The sequence below is a fragment of the Mugil cephalus genome, chromosome 9 (assembly GCF_022458985.1).
Source record: "Mugil cephalus isolate CIBA_MC_2020 chromosome 9, CIBA_Mcephalus_1.1, whole genome shotgun sequence".
NCBI lineage: Eukaryota > Metazoa > Chordata > Actinopteri > Mugiliformes > Mugilidae > Mugil > Mugil cephalus.
In genome coordinates this window covers 8868296-8888310 of record NC_061778.1, presented here as the reverse complement: position 1 = coordinate 8888310, position 20015 = coordinate 8868296, and the positions used below count along the sequence as shown (strand labels likewise).

The window sequence follows — 20015 nt, the reverse complement described above, 5'->3', positions numbered from 1 at the left end:
GCATCAACAAGTGTCCTCTCTCAGTGAAAAGGAACAAAAACACATGTCAAAACACTTTTTTGGATTTATTTACTTTTCCATCTCTTGTGTGCACCGTCCTTTAAACTGTCTGCCGCTTCAACTCTGCAAATGTCCCCACTGTGGGATAAATAAATGATTATCTTATCTTATCTCATCTCATGAGTGGAGATTTGACTTAATAATTCTGAAAAAAAAAAAACAAAAAAAAAAACACTTCTGCTATTCTGAATGAATGGCCTGAAAAAAAGCATCAGGTAGGAAGAGTCTTTAAATGTATTTTGTCCTTGTAGCTGCTAACCAGCCTAATAACAAATACATCTAAACGAGGATTAACAAATGCAGGTACTGAATATGAGCAGGCTGTGTGTAATTTCATCACACAGTCATGTGGAATTCATTTTCATTTATTACTTGAGAAGTGTATATTCACCGCTGCAAACAGCAGAGCAGAGACATTACTGTGTGTGGATGCTTCCATGGTTTGAGGTATAAGCAGAGCTATGTAGGAGCCTCAAAAACAACTTACATCAGGGTAGAGATCAGGGCTGGGCAGCACGACCAAAAATGTATATCACAGTGTTTTTCAAAACTCTGATGGCATCACAGTATTTTTTTCATGCATAATCACATGTTCACAACATTTTCTTCTGGTTCAGAGAGGAATTAATGCAGTAGATTGACTGAGGATGGACTATTTTACTGTGATGAGTAACTATTGTAGAATAATAGCAGCTTGGAGTAAAAAAAAAAATACAAATGAAAAGAAACGGGGACAATTACGGTTTCATTTAGTTCGACACATTTAAACATCTGTGAACTGCTATGTCTGTAATGTCAATAGCAGCACAACCGGCTACCGTAATAATTGTAGTCTGACGCTTCATTTTTCAGACCTTTTCATCTTCACCACGCCTCACAGTGACGCAGTCATACCATGTGTGTTTAGAAGTGCCACATTGTCCCAGTTTACATGCAGCGCAAGAAAATCAAGTAACTGTTCTCCTCTTCCACAGTAGGTGGCGATACGTGTCTTTTCAGTGGGATAATACCACGTTAATACGGCCCGATTCCCGGTTGGCCTATTATGTGATATAATAAACTAGAGTCGTTCATGCAGCGGACCGACATTTCAAACAACAACAGACGGATAATAGCGCATTTGTTAATCTCGTACGTAATGTTCACACTACTTCTGGTGCAGGTAAGATCCGCACTATCCCTCAGACAGTTCTTCTAGCAGCTCCGTTCCTCTTCTTCTTCTGCGATCCGCTTTCTTGGATGTTTTTGTTCCGGGGTCATACTCCAGCGCAGTGGTGGTGGAGCATGCGCACACGCATTATCCGATTCCAATCGCATTATCTGGGTGTCTCAATCGGATAATGAGAACTCCGATGTCCGATTAAGGCAATAATTCGTTTTTTTCACATGCATGTAAAGGTACTGATTGACAATGGTCTGATCTGAGCGCAGTGTTCCGAATGCTGTCTAATCAAATACACCAGCATGTCATTATATTAAAAATTCATAGTAGAGATAAATGAATTACTAAATATCTGTACCGTTCGGTGGATGAGACTGACTTGCTTTTTACAATCTGTGCAATAAGCAGCCCTGTCATAATTGTCTGTAGATGGGAACAACAAGGAGTCGTAGCTTGAAAATAAAAACTGCTCAACTCTTTTAAAATGAGTCATGCCACTAAAATAGTGAGAATTTGCTTGGGATGTTTGAGAAGGTCCAATAATACTTTACTTAGCAGCTGGCCTGGCATTATCTGAGCAAACCTGTTATGTCCTGCCAGCTTGTTTGTTTTTTCTTTTTTTCTGGAGACCAGTAAAAAAGTTTGTTTCTTTACTTCCTCTCTCTCTGCCCACTCGCTCTCTGTATTTATATATTTACTTCTGTTTTTGTTCTGACTTGTAATGTATTAATTTTGCATAAAGTTAAATAAAATTCATCTGCAAACAATGTGAGAACTTCAAAACCTGCTTTTATAACGTTGCTGCCGATATTGTCCTATATCCGCAAAATGGAGACGCATCATGATGAAATACGCGAGGACACAAACACTCAAAGGCAGGCACCGCAGAGGAAATGAAAGGAAAAATAAAGGAACGCAAGGGAGACAGTTTCTCTGTGAGTCAGTCAAAACCGCGTCTTTCATCTCTCACAGGTGGCTGACATCTCGGGAAACACTGCAGATGATGTCCTCGTGACTGGGAGATGAAGGTCAGGTTCACATAACACCCCGACAAACTTAAAGATTCTCTGGAAATTTCCTCTGCTATGAATTAATAACCTCACAGTCCAATAAGACCTCACTCCCTTTGCCTTCATGTATGCTGGGGCTCCAGTGAGCGTGGAAGGGGACATGTGCGCGTCTAATCGCTTTTGTAAACATACATGTCATGTTTGCGCTCTAATAATTCCTCCGAGATGATCAACAAATGAATGTGCCCACACACAAACACACACACACACGGAGGCAAACAAAAGAAAAGCACGAACCAACAGAGAGATTTTGACTTGTATTAAAATTCTATTGGTCATTTCTGGTATTTGGAAGAGGTGAGGCTGTTCTGGCTGAAATATATCAAAACTATTGATTTAACATTTCCTCCCATGTTCCGCAAGAGACAGACAGCGGGGGCGAGTGCGAAGCTCCTCGTGAACTGCTTGAGGGTTTTCAAAGGACGCCTCTAATGCATGTTCCCCATTGATCCGCTAGGTAAATGTGATGTCCAGGCTCCAAAGGTCTGATATGCTCTCCATATGAGAGCTGGGCAGGCTGCGAAAAAACTAGTCACGCTTTCAGTCGATCGATACCCGCGTCTGTCTGTCTGTCTGTCTGTCTGTCTCTCTCTGTTCTGATGCTTCTTTTTCTATTCAACCCACTCTCAGTAGGTGGGAGACCTTGATGCCCGCTCGCTTCACGTTCCTCTTTGAGGTAAAAAAAAAAAAAAAAAAAATCTGCATGCCGAGTGATGAGCAGACGTGCACAGGCAGCAAAAGAGACTCACTGAGACAGCTGTGGCCGTAGTGCACCATGAAGTCGGCTCCCAGGGCCCGGGCCGTGAAGTCGTCCACGCAGCAGGCCCCGTACGTCACGTCTCCCATCACAATGGTATCTGCCTCTGTGAACCTGGGACGGTGAGCACACGCAGAGACAGTAATCAGCGCGGTCACAGAGCGTATGCGCTCCTTGGCGTTTGTTACCACAGAGATCAATACACGACAGTCACGGTTCTATTATGAGGTCGGTGAATAAGATCAATGCATAGGCACCTGCAACACGTAGAGCACACTGCGTCGTATCTGACGGTGTCGCCAGTCGATGACTGATTCACAGTACAGCAGGGTGACACACTTCTAACTGTTTTGCTTTTTAAAAGCAGGCAGCTAATGGCCACAAAAGCACAAGTCCTCTGACAGTTTAAGCCCAAGAGGGGAAGGTTAAAATGTTATCAATTAGCATGGCAACACAAAGGGAAACGACACAAGAGCAAAGCTAGGGCGGCTGTGATGAAGGAGAATTACGTTTACAAGGGCTTTTGCTTCTTTACATTAGGCTCAGGATTTACTGCGTATCTGTGGGAACGGGAGAATCAGCCTGAGCAACAGTTAGCGCTTGCACCCTGAGAGTAAACTATTCAGACGAGATACTTTACACCACAAGCAGGCTGTGAAAGCATACCGCAGAATACGTGGGCATAATGTTTGCAGCTGTAATAGGAGGGAGAAAAGGAAAAAAAAGAAAAAAGAATCACGGTCTTCTTGAGAGGAAAACGAACAAATTACACAGGCATCCGCAGACCCAGATCTGTTGGAAAGAATTGCATATTGCACAGCGGAAAAAACAAGGTTTCTTTTATCACCCTTTATTGGCAAATAAAATGTTAAGCGAGCCCATAAAGGCGAAGCAAAATGAATAAACGCCGAGAGTAACGCAGAGAACGAGCAAATGAACACAAGCTTTAAGCATCGGAGGGGAGCAAAGATGGTAGACGAGGGGGTGGTTGTTGCCAGGTATTTGTGGCTGTATTCTGACAGATTTAGGCTAGACAGAAGGGGTAGAATAGAGATGAGACGCAGGGCTTAGGGAGAGAGGAGGGAAGTGATAAACAGACATGGCTGCACACAGAACAGCATGTATGGCAACCAAGAGCAACAGACTCTTAGTAATGCGTCTCCTGCTGCCCGGTCTTTCAACCCACATCCCCTCTCCTTTTATTCTTCGCTGCGCTCCACGGAGGCAAGGGCCTTCAGACAAACTTTCTGTTTAGCCTTTCCTCCCTCAATCTCTCCGATGCAATCTCTGCTTTGTGCTCTCCGTGGGCTCCTCCTCATTGTTCCCTGCTTCTTTTTTTTTGTGTTGTGTCTCCCTCTGTCTCTCTCCATTTCCCTTACGTTCTTCCCTAATAGCAGCTCTCGTGAAGTGAGGGGCAGCGCAGGCCAGCTGAGCCCAGGAAAACATAGACAGAGCAGCTCATCTGGTAAATGAATATTTGCCTTTGAAGGTTTGAATCAGTTACCCTTTGCCGTGTCAAGGATTCCAGATTTTGCCTGCGCGCGTTTTTTGCGCCGCATACGCGCAACAAACGGCGGCAAGACGACTATGGATTCCTAAGAGTTATACAATCGCAGGGATAGAGCTTTATGGACTCGTGCTTTATAGACTCAGTCACTGCAGCCCCATTGTTCTTTTTCATTGCAGTCTGCTGACTTTGTTTGGAGCAGCATTAAACGTGCACTAACCTCTCAGCTAAAAATACACAGCGTGCCCACCTGGAAAAAAAAATAAAAGAGACTATTCCACTGCAGACCACGCAGAGCCCTCTCCAATGCAAAACACTGCACTACAGAAGATTACTGTATCTAATCAGCCATCTATCTGGCAGAAATATCATTATTACACTATCTTCACTGGCAGCACACTAGTTATTTCCAGAGCGAGTACACTAAAATTTCATGGTAATAAATGCTGAAAATCCGATTAAGAGGCTGATATGAGACGTGTGATGCTACTGGGACATGGGCAGAGTAATTACTGGGCAATGTATAGTCCCACATCCCTGTGGGAGAGAGGAATAAAAAAAAAATAAGAAGATAAAATGAATGAGGGATAGTGAGAGAGAATGAGGGGTTTATCTGCGTAAATCAAATCCTATTTATAGCACACCATCTCAACACAGGACATACTACAGCACAAATGTCCTCCATTCCCTCCTCATTTACATTTCTTCCACTTCCCATCTCCTCAGCCATCACTTCTCTCCAGCGCTAGGGCCGCGTTCCCGTTTCTTTCCGTGCATCGGCGCTGGTTTCCGCTTCATCTCAGGGCACTCCGTTCAGCCATTCCAACTAAAATGTCATTAAGATCTAATTAAGATGTCAGAGGAGCTTGTGAACTCCATAACAGCCCTTGTTAATTAGCTCTTTAGCATACAGCTCAATATGTGTGAGAAATTGCCAAATGATTTGAATCCACGCTGTGAGAAACACTTTTCCGGAAAACGCAACTCGGCGTCTGCAGCCAGACTGAAACATACATATGCGCAGTCACACCCACGGGAGCAAGCGCACACTCACACCGGCTCTAAATTTTATTGCAAGTCAACTGTGTCAGCTGATATGTTCTACATAAATGGCATATCACTCAGCTACATCACTGTAATAGTGTGGCAGGTGGGCACAAAAAGCAAATTAATCTTTCTGCCCTGCCCTCTGGAGATGAAGTTCTTTTTCTGACTTTGACAGGAATTTCTTCTGATGCCACCACAAAAGAGCGAACTGTTGGCACCAACGCCTTACAGCTCAGAGATGTTGCGGCAGACAAAGAGAATGAAAAACATCTCCTGTCTCTGAAGCATCCCATTAGCACACACAAAGCCATTCTGTCGTAGATGACACTTATCTTTTGATGAATATCACAAGGACTGAATTAAACGAACAGGCTTCCACCATCTGTCAGAATAACTGTTGATTTAGGGGTTGTGGTATTTTGCAATGTGGGAGGTTAGAGACATTTTGCACTTGATACCCAGTTTTAGTCTTGGGTTTATGAGCTTGAGGTAGCATTACAGCCACATGGATATCTTTGTGCTGCATTGTCACAAGTGTCAGGGCTAGACTGACTATAAGCTATAAGGATGCATTATGCATTTCCTTGCCTTGCAAACGTCTAGCTCTGTGCTTGACGGAGTACAGATTCTTTTGTTTTCCATTTATTCAGGAGTAATGGAGCAAACTGAAGCAACAGAGCACACAATCCTACCAGGAAGGGGTTGATAGTCATATCTTATCTTCATATATCTCCAACAAAGCCTCAAATGGTGCAAGGTAAACGCCTGAGCACAAAGTCACGTCATGACATTAATATTTATGTGCCATAAGTTTTACAGTCTAGTTGGCCGACAACAAACTATTTACATGTCTGGACTGTACTCTAGTTAACAGTTGATCTGTGTATTTGCTTGGCTATATTGTAAATTCACAGCTTATTGCGATTAAATATCGAGGCAGAACATATAAAGAAAACATCCTTTAAAACACCGTAACATATCACTCCCATCAATATTGAGGTACTGAGTCAATATGTGAAAACAACGTGTTGAAAAGATAACTGGAGTTATGTTTAAGCTTACTTTCTCAGATTCTTATCTGTTCATATTTCTCCACTCCATCTCTGCTTCAACGAAAATAGGCTAAGTTCCTTGCTCAAGGGCAAGGCTGAATGGAGAGTAAAAGTGAAATGTTACTGCTTTTCTTCCCATCTCACACGTTTTCCTATCGGGTCACTAATGTAAAGGAAGCTAAAAGGCAGCTAAGCTACTCATGTCTCTTATGTGTCTCTATACTGATGTGCAGAGTGCAATCAGGCCCATTGAAGAGGAAGAAGAAGCTCTCATTAACGACATGAGTGCTGCCTGTCACGTGCTTGCTCGGCATACATGTGGACGGTCAACAAGCCTGACAGACGATATACAAGAAAAGAAAAAAAAAAACCTGGCAACGGCTGAACTTGACTCCGCAGTCATCTGCTATGATTAGGTGGGCTAATCCAATTTGCATGCCTCCTTATTTCCCTACTGATTTGATTTAATTTGTTCAGCTACTGTTTTACTGGGCAAGACAAAAATAGGTTACAAGATTTGCATCTTTTGAGGTAAATATATCAGGTATATCAGATAAGGTGGGGGTGCCTGGACTGGCGTAGATGGGTGGTACATGCCTAAGTAACATTTCCCAGCAGAACACTGAATTATCACAAGATGTGCGAAGTTATTAACTTCTCCTGTCAGTGGTTTCAATGTTGTGGCTTATTGGTGTACGCAGCTAAAAAAAAATATATTTATGCAAAGTTATGACAGGGAATAACTGACATCCAAACACGAGACTCTGTCCTTTAAAAAGCAGTCTAGAAATTCAGTTTTTAATCTTTAGCCAAAGCCTTTTCTATTATACGTTTGCATGTTCTCCAGTTGGGTTTTATCCAGAGACTCTGAAATTTCTCTCATACTCCACATGCAAATAGAATCTTCACTCTAAATTGCCAAGCAGAATTGGGAACATGCTGAATCTGATAGATTGCATATCTGTCTAGACTGTGTCACGGTCTTTCACTCAATGCATGCCCGGATGGATTGCCGACTATCTGATTCATTTCGACTGCAATTCTTCAATAAACAGCGCTGATGGTTAAGGGGGGAGTAAAGGTAGTGTCAAAGATGGGAAATAGCATGGTGGAGCCTATAGGAAAATCAAAGTTACCAATGTAACTAAAGTTCTAAAGAACTCGGAAAAAGTTCAGGGAAGGTTTTGTATGCACCAGATACCAGGAAAAAAAAAAAATCTTCGTATTCAGAGACAGGTTCAAAGACTTTCAAAGAAAGTAAATGATGGCGGAGATAAACGTGAATTACCACTGGTATGCTTTTTCTTTGTCAAAGAGCTGTGAAAGAAGTGACGGGAGACAGACGTTATGCAATGCAGCTTGAATGCTATAATCTTAACTCATTAATTTAGATATTTCCCTTTTTTCCCTCCATTTTGCCAGTACCAATATGTGCTTAAGTGAAAAGGTGTCTCTGTCGAGTTCTATGTGTGTTGTATACATCCAACTTGCTAAAACCAGTGGTGACACATGTACTTAAAAAGGTTGCTGTGGCACTATTAAAGGAGCAGTATCACAGTGAATTACAACATGAACTCCTTAGATTACAACTGGATTTTTGAATTTTTGTCCACTGTTCATGCACAGCAGGATTTTTGACATTAAAACCACTGAGGGGAGAAGCAAATAACATTGACACTCCTTGATGGTAGCAGCCATCCACAGCAGGATGCAGCATGACACAGACACAGAATAACAGTTTAGGGACAACTAAAAAGAAGAACAGCACAAGGTTTTGACCTGGTTTTTCAAAATTCACTAGATACCAAATTGATCAAGTATGGGACCCTGCCCTCAATCTGCAGGACCCAAAGGCCCCCACTAACAACAACCTGTTTCCAGACAACGCAGGACGCCCTCAGCAGGTCCATGTCCATTCTCTGATGAGTCACAACAGTTTTGAAGAACCAAGGGAGACCTACACAATATCAGGCATAGTGTTATGCCTGACCGGTGTAGTGTGACATGTCTTGACTGACACCAATGAACATATGTAAAAGATTAGGCTGGACTGCTCTTTTTCCAAAAAGGACAGTCGGTAGAGCAGTGAAGCAGTCAGAGGAGAGCTGCAGTACACTCCACATTAAGTTGTCTGTCCATACGACTGTGCTGCCAGTGAGATTTTTACATCTAAGATCTAATAATAGCAGAGGCAGCAGACTGGCCTCACAGGAAACAAAGTGACAAGCAGGTCAGCAAGGTGGATAGAGGTGCAGCAGCACTGCTCTCGCACAGTTGCCACTGTGAACAGACAGCTCAAATGAGAATATGCGGCGAGTCAAACCATGTGCACACTCGCACAACACACACACAAATATGTGCACGAGGACATAAGCCCATCTCCTCCTGTACACAAAACATATGTGCGAATTATTTCACACATCTGGCAAAAGCTCATCTTTTATTCCATTACATTTCATTGTGTGTCTGTGAGTGGGTTTTGGCGGGGAGCGGATTGGCCCAGGAAAAAAGGCTTCTCCCAAAGGTAGCAGGGTAGCACAACGGAGAGGAACTGAAATTATTTCCCCAAATGAGTTCAGTTTTGGTAAATGAGGAGAAAAAAAAAAAAGACCGGACAGAAAGGAAAGAATTTAAAGTCCTGTGTAAGACTTTGTGTTGAGTGGGAGAAGATGCAGAGAGGAAACAGAGGAACATAATGGGAGAACAAGATGAGCGTTTTCTACATGGCATAACACAGTGAAGGTGAAAATGAGGATGATGACGTAGAGGTGAAGGCAGACTATGTAAGACAGATGAGCGGTTTGCTGCTGGGTTTGTAATAATAGCAAATCTGATATCTATAATCTGCTTTCTGCACATATAACACAGCAAATATCCTGACAGAGTACTCCCCTCCAAAAATAAATTTGGCATGGGGCACTGGGCAGGATGATTAAATGATCTCTACTCCTTCTATCGCTGTTTTCACCTTCCACTCGATGTCTCCTCTCTTATATTTCACTTCATTTCACTGCCATATTGACACAGAGACGCTGTCTTGCAGAATTTGGAGACAAAACTCTCAGTAAAATATGACAGTCAAACTGCAGCCACTGAACGTCTGCCAAGGAATGAGTAAACAGAGGGAACAAGCGAGGCAGCGAGTACGGGATGATGCTTAGACAGATGTTTTCAGTAATGCCATTAGATAATCCCTTAACTCCCCGAAAAAACAAGATCATTATTGCTATTTCTGTGAGTGTATCTCATCTATTTGTCATGGCATTTATTCAAGAGCCTGAGCCACGGGTCATTATGGAAAAGCCTACAGCTTTATCAAGATAGAGCCCCAAACTGCACAGCATAACGGCTCACACTTAAAACTGCAGCAATCCCATTTACTAAACAAAAACAAAATGATGACATGGCAGCAGTTATTAGGAGAGACGGCTGTTTTCACTGATACTGCTCTAGGAGGTGAAAACCCAGGGCTGGGTCTACCACAGAGAACACAGCTAATCTGTAAGGATCTCAAAGAAATAATACAGAAAACTAAATCGAGTTTGACACAGTGGTTATCTGATCTGTGGGGGCATAAAGACAGGAATCAGGATAAGGACCAAAGAGGTATTAAATGATACTGTGTTGCTACAAGAGCAGAACACGAAAGCTCCTTTGTAGCTGCTGTTGGTGGCTGAAATTATTTATTCGTCTCCTGTTTATCTGTTTGTGAATGATCATGCAAACATGTGCAAATTGTACATTTGTAGGTGGCTTAGGCGTCTGCGCCATTCTGACGGCGTATCTATGGTGACGGCCCAGACCCTAATGCCAAAGCCTGACATGCACCGCCCCAGAAATGTAAACAGACCGCAAGAGCTGTGATTGGTCAGCTTGGTGGTTGGTATTTCGTCTTTAGTATTCTGAACTGGATCAATGAAGATGGAACACATCCAGGAAAGATTGACTGAGGAGGTTCAAAGATGCAAGAATTTGTACAACTCGTCTTTGGCAAAATGTCAGCGAAAATTTTGTTGATGGACGAACAAGTGCCAACTAGCGTTTGACAGATGTTTCTACAGAGCAAGCCAGACTGACGAGCGCACAAATACAAATGGCTCTCGCTGTCGTAGGCTACGGTTACAGCATCAGGGTCCTAAGTTTGCTGTTGCCAGTTGGTTTTAAATATGAGCTGCATTCATTTGGTTCACTCTAGCCGTAATCACAGAACTCTGAGATTCCCCCCTCACACATGTAGCAGAGAGCAGTAGAGTCCATGTGTCAGAGTCGCTGTCACTGCTGGGAGTACGGTTTAGTTTATGCAACAGATGGCGCTTGGGTAGAGGGGGCGGGAGGCAAGGCGTGATGCACATCAGCACACACAGTCGCTTGATGTGAATTCTTCGGACAGTTCCTTGCTCCGTTCACACGTGGGCTCAGTTGGACATAAACACGTACAGTATTTGAGAGCTGCCGGGATAAAGCACAAGTGTCTGCAGAAATTCAGGACTGCTGTGAAAAGAGCTTGTAACTGCATCGTTTTCAGACAAAGCTCCGAGCCATTTCAAGCTATATAAAGATAAACTGTGTTCTCCTTACCTTGAATCCAAACAGCGGAAAGTCAAGCAGCTTATTTGTTAAGTAATTTAGAAGCTAAAAAGACAGATATTTTTCTCAAGACAGTAAAAATTACACTTGACCAAAACTCCAAATAAACTCTATTGTTGCACCATGTGTGCTTGTTGTGTAAATTGGCAGCTATATATGAAGTATACAGCTTTATTAACCTTAAAGAAGATGATACAGATGCTACATCTTCTCTGTGTGGACGTGACTCGATTACAGTGGAGTGCAACTGTCATGACATAAGGGAGACCTACACAACATTAGGAAGGTGGTCATAATCTTATGCCTGATTCTGCACACTCCGCTTGAGACAACGATATTCATCAAATACACAGCCTCTCCACCAACAATCCTCATGACATAAAAGTCAACTGAAAAATAACGATTATAAGGACATTTTCTTGCAGAGATTGATGAGGTCACATCCATCTAATCCCTCTTTCATTTACCCGTAAATCGCTTGGCTCCCTGAAGTCATTTCACACTCTTTTTCCTCTCACTTCATTCTCCCAAGCTGTTTGACTCCTCTCCTCTCTTCTTATGTTCCTAGTCATCATTTTTAGGAGTTTATGTCTAACCTTACATCTTACACGTGATCTCATATCGTTGTCACCTCCCTGTCATTCTCTTAATAGAATCAAAGTTAAGTGTAGTTAAATCAATCCTCAACAACCACCGGGTTACAGTTATATTATGACATAGTACTTTCATCTGGAAGCACGTACGCAAGTGTCTGTAGGTAACTATTAACAAACTAGGTCGAAAATTATAAATATAACAAAAACATATAGGAAGGCAAATTGCTTCTTCATGGTGGCTGAAAAACGTCTTTTTTTGGGGGCTACTTTAACCGCATTTAGTGATTTTAAAAGAAATTGAGGGAAAACAAAATTGCAGTTCACACAATCGCTAAAGCTCCTATCAAGCAAAACTTCCAGTTATGTTTTCAATTTGCGGATTGCACAACCCCAATATGCGTGCTTCAACTGCCACAGCAATTCCACTTGAATTACTATAAACGGCCGTTCTAAAAGCATACGTAATAATGTTCCAATACATTATTTTCAGCCTGTGCATATTATTACACGGTTGTCTGTGAGTGCAATTACACGGATATGTGCCTGGCACTGTGCCATTCGGATTGAGAATGATTATGACCGGTCTGAGTGATTGTGTTGGAGAGTGAACGGAGGGGGAAGGAGGTAATGTAACCTTCGGCACTAAGAATTGGTTATCTCTTCTACACACTGCCGAGAAGAGGGAACAAGTGTTTGTATCATTACTTTATGAATACAAGGTATCTGGTCTAATTCACTCCCGCCGCCACCCAAGTGATCATTACCACCTTCACATTTCATTCCTAAGGCAAAGGCCAGTCATTAAGATTAAATGCTCCAGCCCCAATCTGTCTCATTCAAGTTACAGCCAAAGTTACTGTTCGTTTTTCTTACTGTATCTCTAGAGGGAATCAATTGTAGTTTTCAAGACAGCTAAGGCAATTTCCAAGGTGTTATCTTTTGAGCCATCATATTACATGTCAGCACCATCAGGACTTCCAGTCTGTCGGGCACAATGACCCCCTAAGATGAGATGTGATTAAGTTTAGCATGGACTGAATTGGCAGGTATCGTAGTGGTCCCCAGGGCCTTTCCCTGTGGGGTGCACGGGGACATAAGTGTGGCTGATTCACTTTACACTTCTACATACCACCACAATGAACTTTGCCTGTACAGCATCAGTGTCACATCGTCAATGGGAGGTGACGCACGTGTTTTTAAGAAAAAAAAAAAAAAAAAAACCAAGGTAGTTGCAGCAAAAGTTCATTTTTAAATGCCTGCTGTGTCTTTTCTTGCACTCAGTTCACTTCACTGCAGCCTGCACTCAAGTATCACTTTCAAAATCATTAGAATAACATAAGAGAATATCTAAAAAATATATTGCTAGGGCGGCTGTGGCTCAGGTGGTGGAGCAGGTTGTTCATTAGACCTCAGGATTGGGGTTTCATCCCATCCTCCTCCACATGTCAAAGCGACATTGGGAAAGTGTGAAGTGACGAAGTGCACTTATCTACATGGTTGCTTTTTACAATATAACAGAAAATATTTAGACAAAATCCCACATTCCACGTATTGAAAATTTGGCGAAGGGAAACTGGGCAAGAAATTCTGTCTTTCTCCTAACGTATTTTGTCCTTGGATCATTTTATTCATGTCTTTCTTTCCAGGTTAACACTGGCAGATTTCTACAAGGTGTTCACGGGTGGTCATTGGTACATTGTTGCAGCACAAGTTTCCAGGAGGCAGAATGGGTAGGGCTGGGAGGAGAGCTAATTAGACAGCACATGGGTGATGCAGGAGCTCATACATGAATATCTCATACAGCCTAAGAGCAGACGGAGCCAACACAGACTCACAACCAAAGTGCACATATGTGAAGAATGAAACACACATGTATACATATGGCACATGTAGACGCACCCTCATTCACTCAGTTATGCCCAGATCTGTTGCTACAGCTCAGCTGTGCTGTGGGCGCCGCGAAGACTGTGACGATATGAGGGTAAGAAGGCGTTGGAGGCACCTAGCAGGCTCCTTCCTAATGGTAGATTTGACATTTACCCTGGGAGGCTGTGGGCTGTGGCTGCTGCTCCGGCAGAAATGATTCAAACTGCCGAGCAGAATATAAAGGAATCTACTGTGATGGATGGAGACAGCTATGGTGAAGGTCCTGGAGATGTCTGGCGGCTGTGTGTGCATACTGTACCTTGATTTACCAATACACTGCGCCTGACACTACTGTTACTTGAGCCATCTAGGGCATATGTTGGCTGTTATCTAGAGGAGTACATGATGGAGAGAGACAGCAAACAAGTACAGTATGTCAGCGGGATCACCAAGTGAGCATCTTCCATCACTTGTTTTGTTGAATCATAGACACGACCGTACAACTCCTGCAGACATTTCAATAATGAGCATCTCACGGCCAACTGTCTCCACACCAGCCGCCCCAGTACTGGCACTGAGTTCAATTTTGACCTTGCATCCAAAGGATGCAAAAAAAAAAAAAAAAAAAGAGTTCAATAAAGTGTTTAGATGTGTCAACTTTAGGACAAAGCATCCAACAGCGGTTAAGATATTCCACTCAGAAACTGTAAACCTCAAGGTAGTTTTGCAGAAAATGTCATCGGCTGGGAGTGTCTGTGCCAAGTTTTGTATAAATCCACTGAAGTATCACTTTAGATATATTTCTCCAGTGGTAGCTTTACATTAGACTAAAGGATAAAAATATCAACCAACTGGTGGTGCTAGAATTAAATTTAATTAAAGATAAAGATAATCAAAATCAGGGGTATAGCTCATCCAGGTCCCACAATGGCTGATGGTTCATCTAATAACTGTGTAGATAGTTCAGTCTGGACAAAAATCCCAGACAGAATTAAAGTCAAACACTGCCATCCCATGAAGCCAGCATGTTTAAACTTTAAACTTTAACTTTAAGTTCTTTTTTTTTTTGTTTTTGTTTTTTTTAACATAGCTCGCAAGGAAAACTGAATAGGCGTCTTCTTACAGAGATATAAGGATTTTGAATCGCTGTCATTTGTTAAGGTCCCTAATGGGTCAGTTTGGGAGGTTTCACAACACACACATTTCAGCTTGGGGAAAAATGTTGTCACATTTTATTAGAATAGTGACGTTGTTGAGATTCCCTCCATTCAATTTCTTTGGGCGTTACCACATCATTTATTACTGTGTTTTGAGCCGGACACAAATCCCTGACTCATCACTGGCCATGGTATATTTATTTATAAGGCCATTTAGGAGAAAGTTTACTTCCCACTCTTGTCTCTATATTCATCAGAAATGTGTGTCTCATTAGAGGGAGTCTGAGGACATGGTATATAGGATTTTTTTTTTTTTGCTGACTGCTATTCTGCAGACTAGAAACTTAAGGAATGGGTAACTAGGGAATGAGTGCAGGGCAACCGGCAGAACTAGGGGAAATTAATATTTTAGTGACTGTCTAGACTTTCAGTGAAATAATACTCGATTTATTTTAATTGACCAATCCTAAGGGCACCACAGTGGGGTGGTGGTTAGCACTGATACCTCACAGTGAGATGGTTCTGGGTTCGAGTTGTTCTGGGTCCTGTGTGAAGTTTGATAGGTTCACCATGTCTCTGCTTGGATTTTATCCGGGGAACTCCCTGAGGACTTCCTCCCAATGTCCACAGACACGCCAGTTAGGTTCATTGGTGACTCTAAACTGGCCATAGGCGAGTGTGGTTGTCTGTCTCTCTGTATTAGCCCTGTGACCTGTCCAGGGTGTACCCCACCTCTCTGTGCGGCATTCTTCTTTTTACCCTTTTAATGAATGTTCAATGAATGCTCAATGTGTATCTCCTGAATATTTGCAGGTGTTGACCTACATAAATGATCTCTTGAAGATCTAATTCTATAATAATCTAAATTCAATAATTACAAGATCAGGGAATTAAAAGGAATAGCAATTTGTTAACAGTCTTTTTTTATAATGTAACCACTGGATAATAAGACCTAAGATTAGGACAACAGCGCCTGCATGGGAGATGCACGTCGTGCTTTCCGCTGTTCTTCTTATATCCCTCAGCTGTCAGGAAAGGAGCGCTGAAGATAGTTCATAAACGTATCTCTCAAACCTAGAAGGAGACAGCTGGTATACCATCAACAGCAATAAAACATATGGTGTAGTGAAAGCACATGCATCATTGCCTACCAGCTCTCAATATTGCCTTTTGTTTTGAAAGCTTCTCCTTGTCTTGTTTACTCGTGAAAGCAAAGTTCTTAGATTCATATGTCACCACTGGCAGAGAAAGGAATAAAATCAAATGGCACAGAAGCAGATAAAGGAGGATGGCACTGTAATAGATGGGACTATCACGTAGGTTCTTAGGGGGCTGCAGAGTAAGAGTATATATCACCCATCAGGTAGCTAAAGAAGCATATTCTAACATTCTTTAGTAGGCATTTGTTAATATTTTCTAGGTCATGGCTAAAAATTGACTTTGTGCTGAAACTTGTGCTGTAAATTACATTTGATGATATTTTCTTCATGTGACGGCCTCCTGTCTAGCAGGGCCTGTTTTGGTGTGTTTCCTTTGTTGTTTTTGTCTTTCTAGCTGGTAGGCGGAGCCTAGTTAGGCGAACTTGGAGCACCTGGCCAGTCTCCCAGTGGGTGGCCTATTTAAGACCTCCCATCTCCCTCTTTTGTCCCGTCCTGTCGGCATCACGTTTTTCTTTGGTTGGCTTCGGCCTTATTTATTTGTTGCCATTTCACACATTTCTGGTTGTATTGATTTCTTAAGGCACCTGACGGCAAGCCATTTTAGACACTGTCATCTGTGTCACTGTAAATGAACAAACCTGATTTAACCACGGTGCTCTGTGACTGTAAAAGTGTGCGCATGTCAATGGCGAGCACGTAGGCCAAAATGTATTAACTGCAGCATGACCGTAATTCAGAGCAGCTTGTCCTCATTAAGACTTAGCAGTCCATCCTAGTGAAGCTCCTTACTTTGAGGGCAGCTTAGCCCTTTCATCCCCATTTTGAAATGGACCTCAGCCCTGTCTCTCGAGTACACGGGTGGTAGTGATGGGGATGCAGAGCCGCTGCACTCGTATGACTTTTAGTATCCATTAACATAAGCTGGGTGACACAAGGTCAGTGGCAGACTACGCCAACATCCAAAGGTTACTGTCATTCACTTTCTCCCTTTCTCTCAACACAACCCTCCGATCCTACGCCAGATCCACATTGGGATGAATATGCCCATTTACTGGAGTTTGATCAGCGTAACATTTGTCTCAGTTGTTGCCAAAATAGCGCTCGGAAACCATAGCCGCAGGTTAGACTTCTCATTCTCTGTCTTGAGACGAGGGGGCGGGGGCAGATTAAACATCCAGAAACAGATAACTTTCACCTGCGGGTTAAGCCTTTGAAGGGATCAGCCAAATTCTGAGCGCCATGCTGAGATTGTTATCATGACTATACCGACTTCCAAGGCACTATCAATCCAGTTACAGTACGGTGTGGAAGCAGAGAACCAGGACCTTGAGTTGCTTTAGCTCCTTCTTACAAATGTCCCTTTTATCTTCACATCAGGATCAAAGGTCCTAGAGTAAGAAGCCACCATATGGTGTCGACCCTAAAGTCATTGTTTGCTCCCATAAGCCCCTTTCAAAGGCAGACGTGACGTGGCTGTCAACTAAAATGTCATCTGTCATCTTTCCTCCTGTGGGTGTGGACAAATACTCTCTGAAGTATTTTATAAAACTTATGCGCACAGATTCATGGTCGGCTAATGAGTGAACTCTTGTCAATCACTGTCTCAGGTCGTCAGAAGAGAGGTGAAACCCAGCCTTAAAAAAACCTTGTTCATAATAAATTAGGTCCTGCTTCTGTAATTAATGGCAACAAAACATCATATCTGAGGGTTTGGAAACACCCATACATGTTTTGATCAATCTTATTATTCTATTCTATTCTGAATAAAATTATAATCTAAATTAAGACAATGATTTTAGCTTTATCCCCAAATAGAGTGGTTTATATAATATGTCTAAACTTTAGTTTTTTAAACATCCACCTCATTGCTTGGCTCCTTTTTTATGTCCCTTTCCAACATTGTTCATCCATTCACCATTATTTTCCTGTGGAGGGACAAAGTACATTCACGAGTATTTTCAAAATAAAACGCACCCAATTACAGCAAATAGGACAGTTTCCATTGGCAGCCCCCATTTCCATACTCCCACATCTCGCCTATTAGCTCGGTCAGTAAAACATTATCATAGCCAATAAGATGTGTGACCCACACTGAAAAAATAGTTTGGACCACGAATTACCAACAGGGTCAAATTGCATTAAACTGTAAATATCCTCGGCTGATATAGCCAGCCCGTCAATCTGTGCTCAAGATGGAAGATACTCAGTAATTCGCGAGGACTTTGATGTTCATCCAGGAATCAAAGAATCCATCTGTTAGATCTGCAAAGCATGGCATTTCTCACTAAGTAAGACAGGACAGTTAAAAAAAAAAAAGTCTTAAGGGAACTAAACAGCAGGACATGATGAAGGGAATCCGTGAGAACCATCTTTGCCGCAGTAAGGGAGGAGAAATCACATGAGTGGTGATGATGAGAGGCTGCAAAATACAGAGACTAGTGATTGAGGCCGAGGTATGAAGACACAGAGAAAAGCAATTAGTGTTCATTTCTATAAGAGGAAGAGATGGGCCCCGATTTAGGAAGGCTCGGTGATGGACAGTGGAAATTCAAACTTAAATGCGTTTTAAAGGCTATGCAGCACACGGTGGTCGCTCTCAGTCCGATAGCAGCATGGCTGATAAGACCGGACCATGTCATCAAAACTCCATCATCTTTCTTGTGATAAAAAAGTGGAAATGACAGGAAGATAAAGCGATACAAAAAAGTGTGATGGAGCAGGAGTAAAAGATGAGCAAAGTGAGGGTGTAAGACGAGAAAATAGATAAAAGTGGCGAGGCAGAAATGCAATCCTGCGTCCAACACATCTTGTAGCGAGGCCTAAGTTTTGCTGTTTACGTGCTAAATTATTTTTTGGAATACTGACGTAATGCGCATGTACCCATGAAGAGCATGGTAATACATTAACGCTCACATGAAGCAAGTTTCCTGCATGAAATAAACTATGTGCAGCCTGTAATGTTTATGGCATCTACAAGCACTCCATTCTTCATCTTGTCCATCTTGTAATCAGGTTGCTATTGACTGAACACACATGAAAGGAATCCACTCAGTGTGTTTTGTGGTACAGGTCACAATCTCCATTTAAGTGGAAAGTGCTGGTGAGAAACACAAGCCAACCGAAGGTGAAATGAGAATAATACAACAACTAAGGGGTAAAAAAAAAAAAAAAATAATTAAAATACAGAGGAGATTAATCTTGAACTCCATAGAAACTGTTACATAAGGGTATTTCAGAATGGGTGCTTTTATTTACGCAGCACTGATTTGGCAGAGAGTGGGCCTCGCCGCAAAATATTAGGTCGGGCGCTCATTAATGCCGAAGCACTTCTCACTGCAGGAGGAAAAGAAAAATAACGTTGTGTCTGTGTGATGAAGTGCTGGTGTGCAATAGGGCATATGCAGACTGAAACGAGATGTAATTAACAAGAATAATATCTCATCCCTCCTCCAACTGTGAGCAAGGGGAGCTGTGATATCTCATCTGTCCTAAAACAGCATAATAGTGTCTCATTTTCGGCGGAATCCTTGATTGAGTCGAAGGCGGGGAGTTAGGAAAAAGCTCCTGCTCTCCTAATGAGTGTCAAGTGGCCACGCCAGTTAAAGTTCGCACGCTGCTGGCTTGACTTCTTCGCCTGCTGCTCGCTCACAGACTCTCAAATGACTCGGAAGCAATCAGAGGATAAAACCTCTTACTCTTACCTCTCAATGATGTCGGCGATGATGCAGGCAAACATCTGCAGGCCCTCCGGAAGTTGCAGAGCGACTAGAGACGAGGAGAAAAAAAACACTGTTACACAGATAATAGACTGATGACAACACGTTATTTAATATATCCTCACATCTCACAGCAGCACTGCTACACACAGCCACTGCTACCAGTTCAGAGTGTTCCACTGAGTGGCAGTTTAGGGCAATTTTCCCTCTGCCACAACAGGGTTGTTGGATTATTTCAGCAGGTGACAGGCTCTTGGAAATATAGTTCAAACCAATCA

General features: G+C 42.4%; 1 protein-coding gene across 1 annotated transcript in view; it reads right to left on the bottom strand.

The window, feature by feature from the left end:
- Window positions 1–20015, bottom strand: part of dph1 (diphthamide biosynthesis 1) — a 57621-nt gene that overhangs the window by 26574 nt on the left and 11032 nt on the right. The window contains exons 3-4 of the mRNA XM_047594935.1: window positions 19723–19786; window positions 3042–3163 (exon numbers count right to left, since the gene is read on the bottom strand). Coding sequence (XP_047450891.1) covers window positions 3042–3163; window positions 19723–19786 — 186 coding nt within the window. The remainder of the gene's footprint in view (window positions 1–3041; window positions 3164–19722; window positions 19787–20015) is intronic.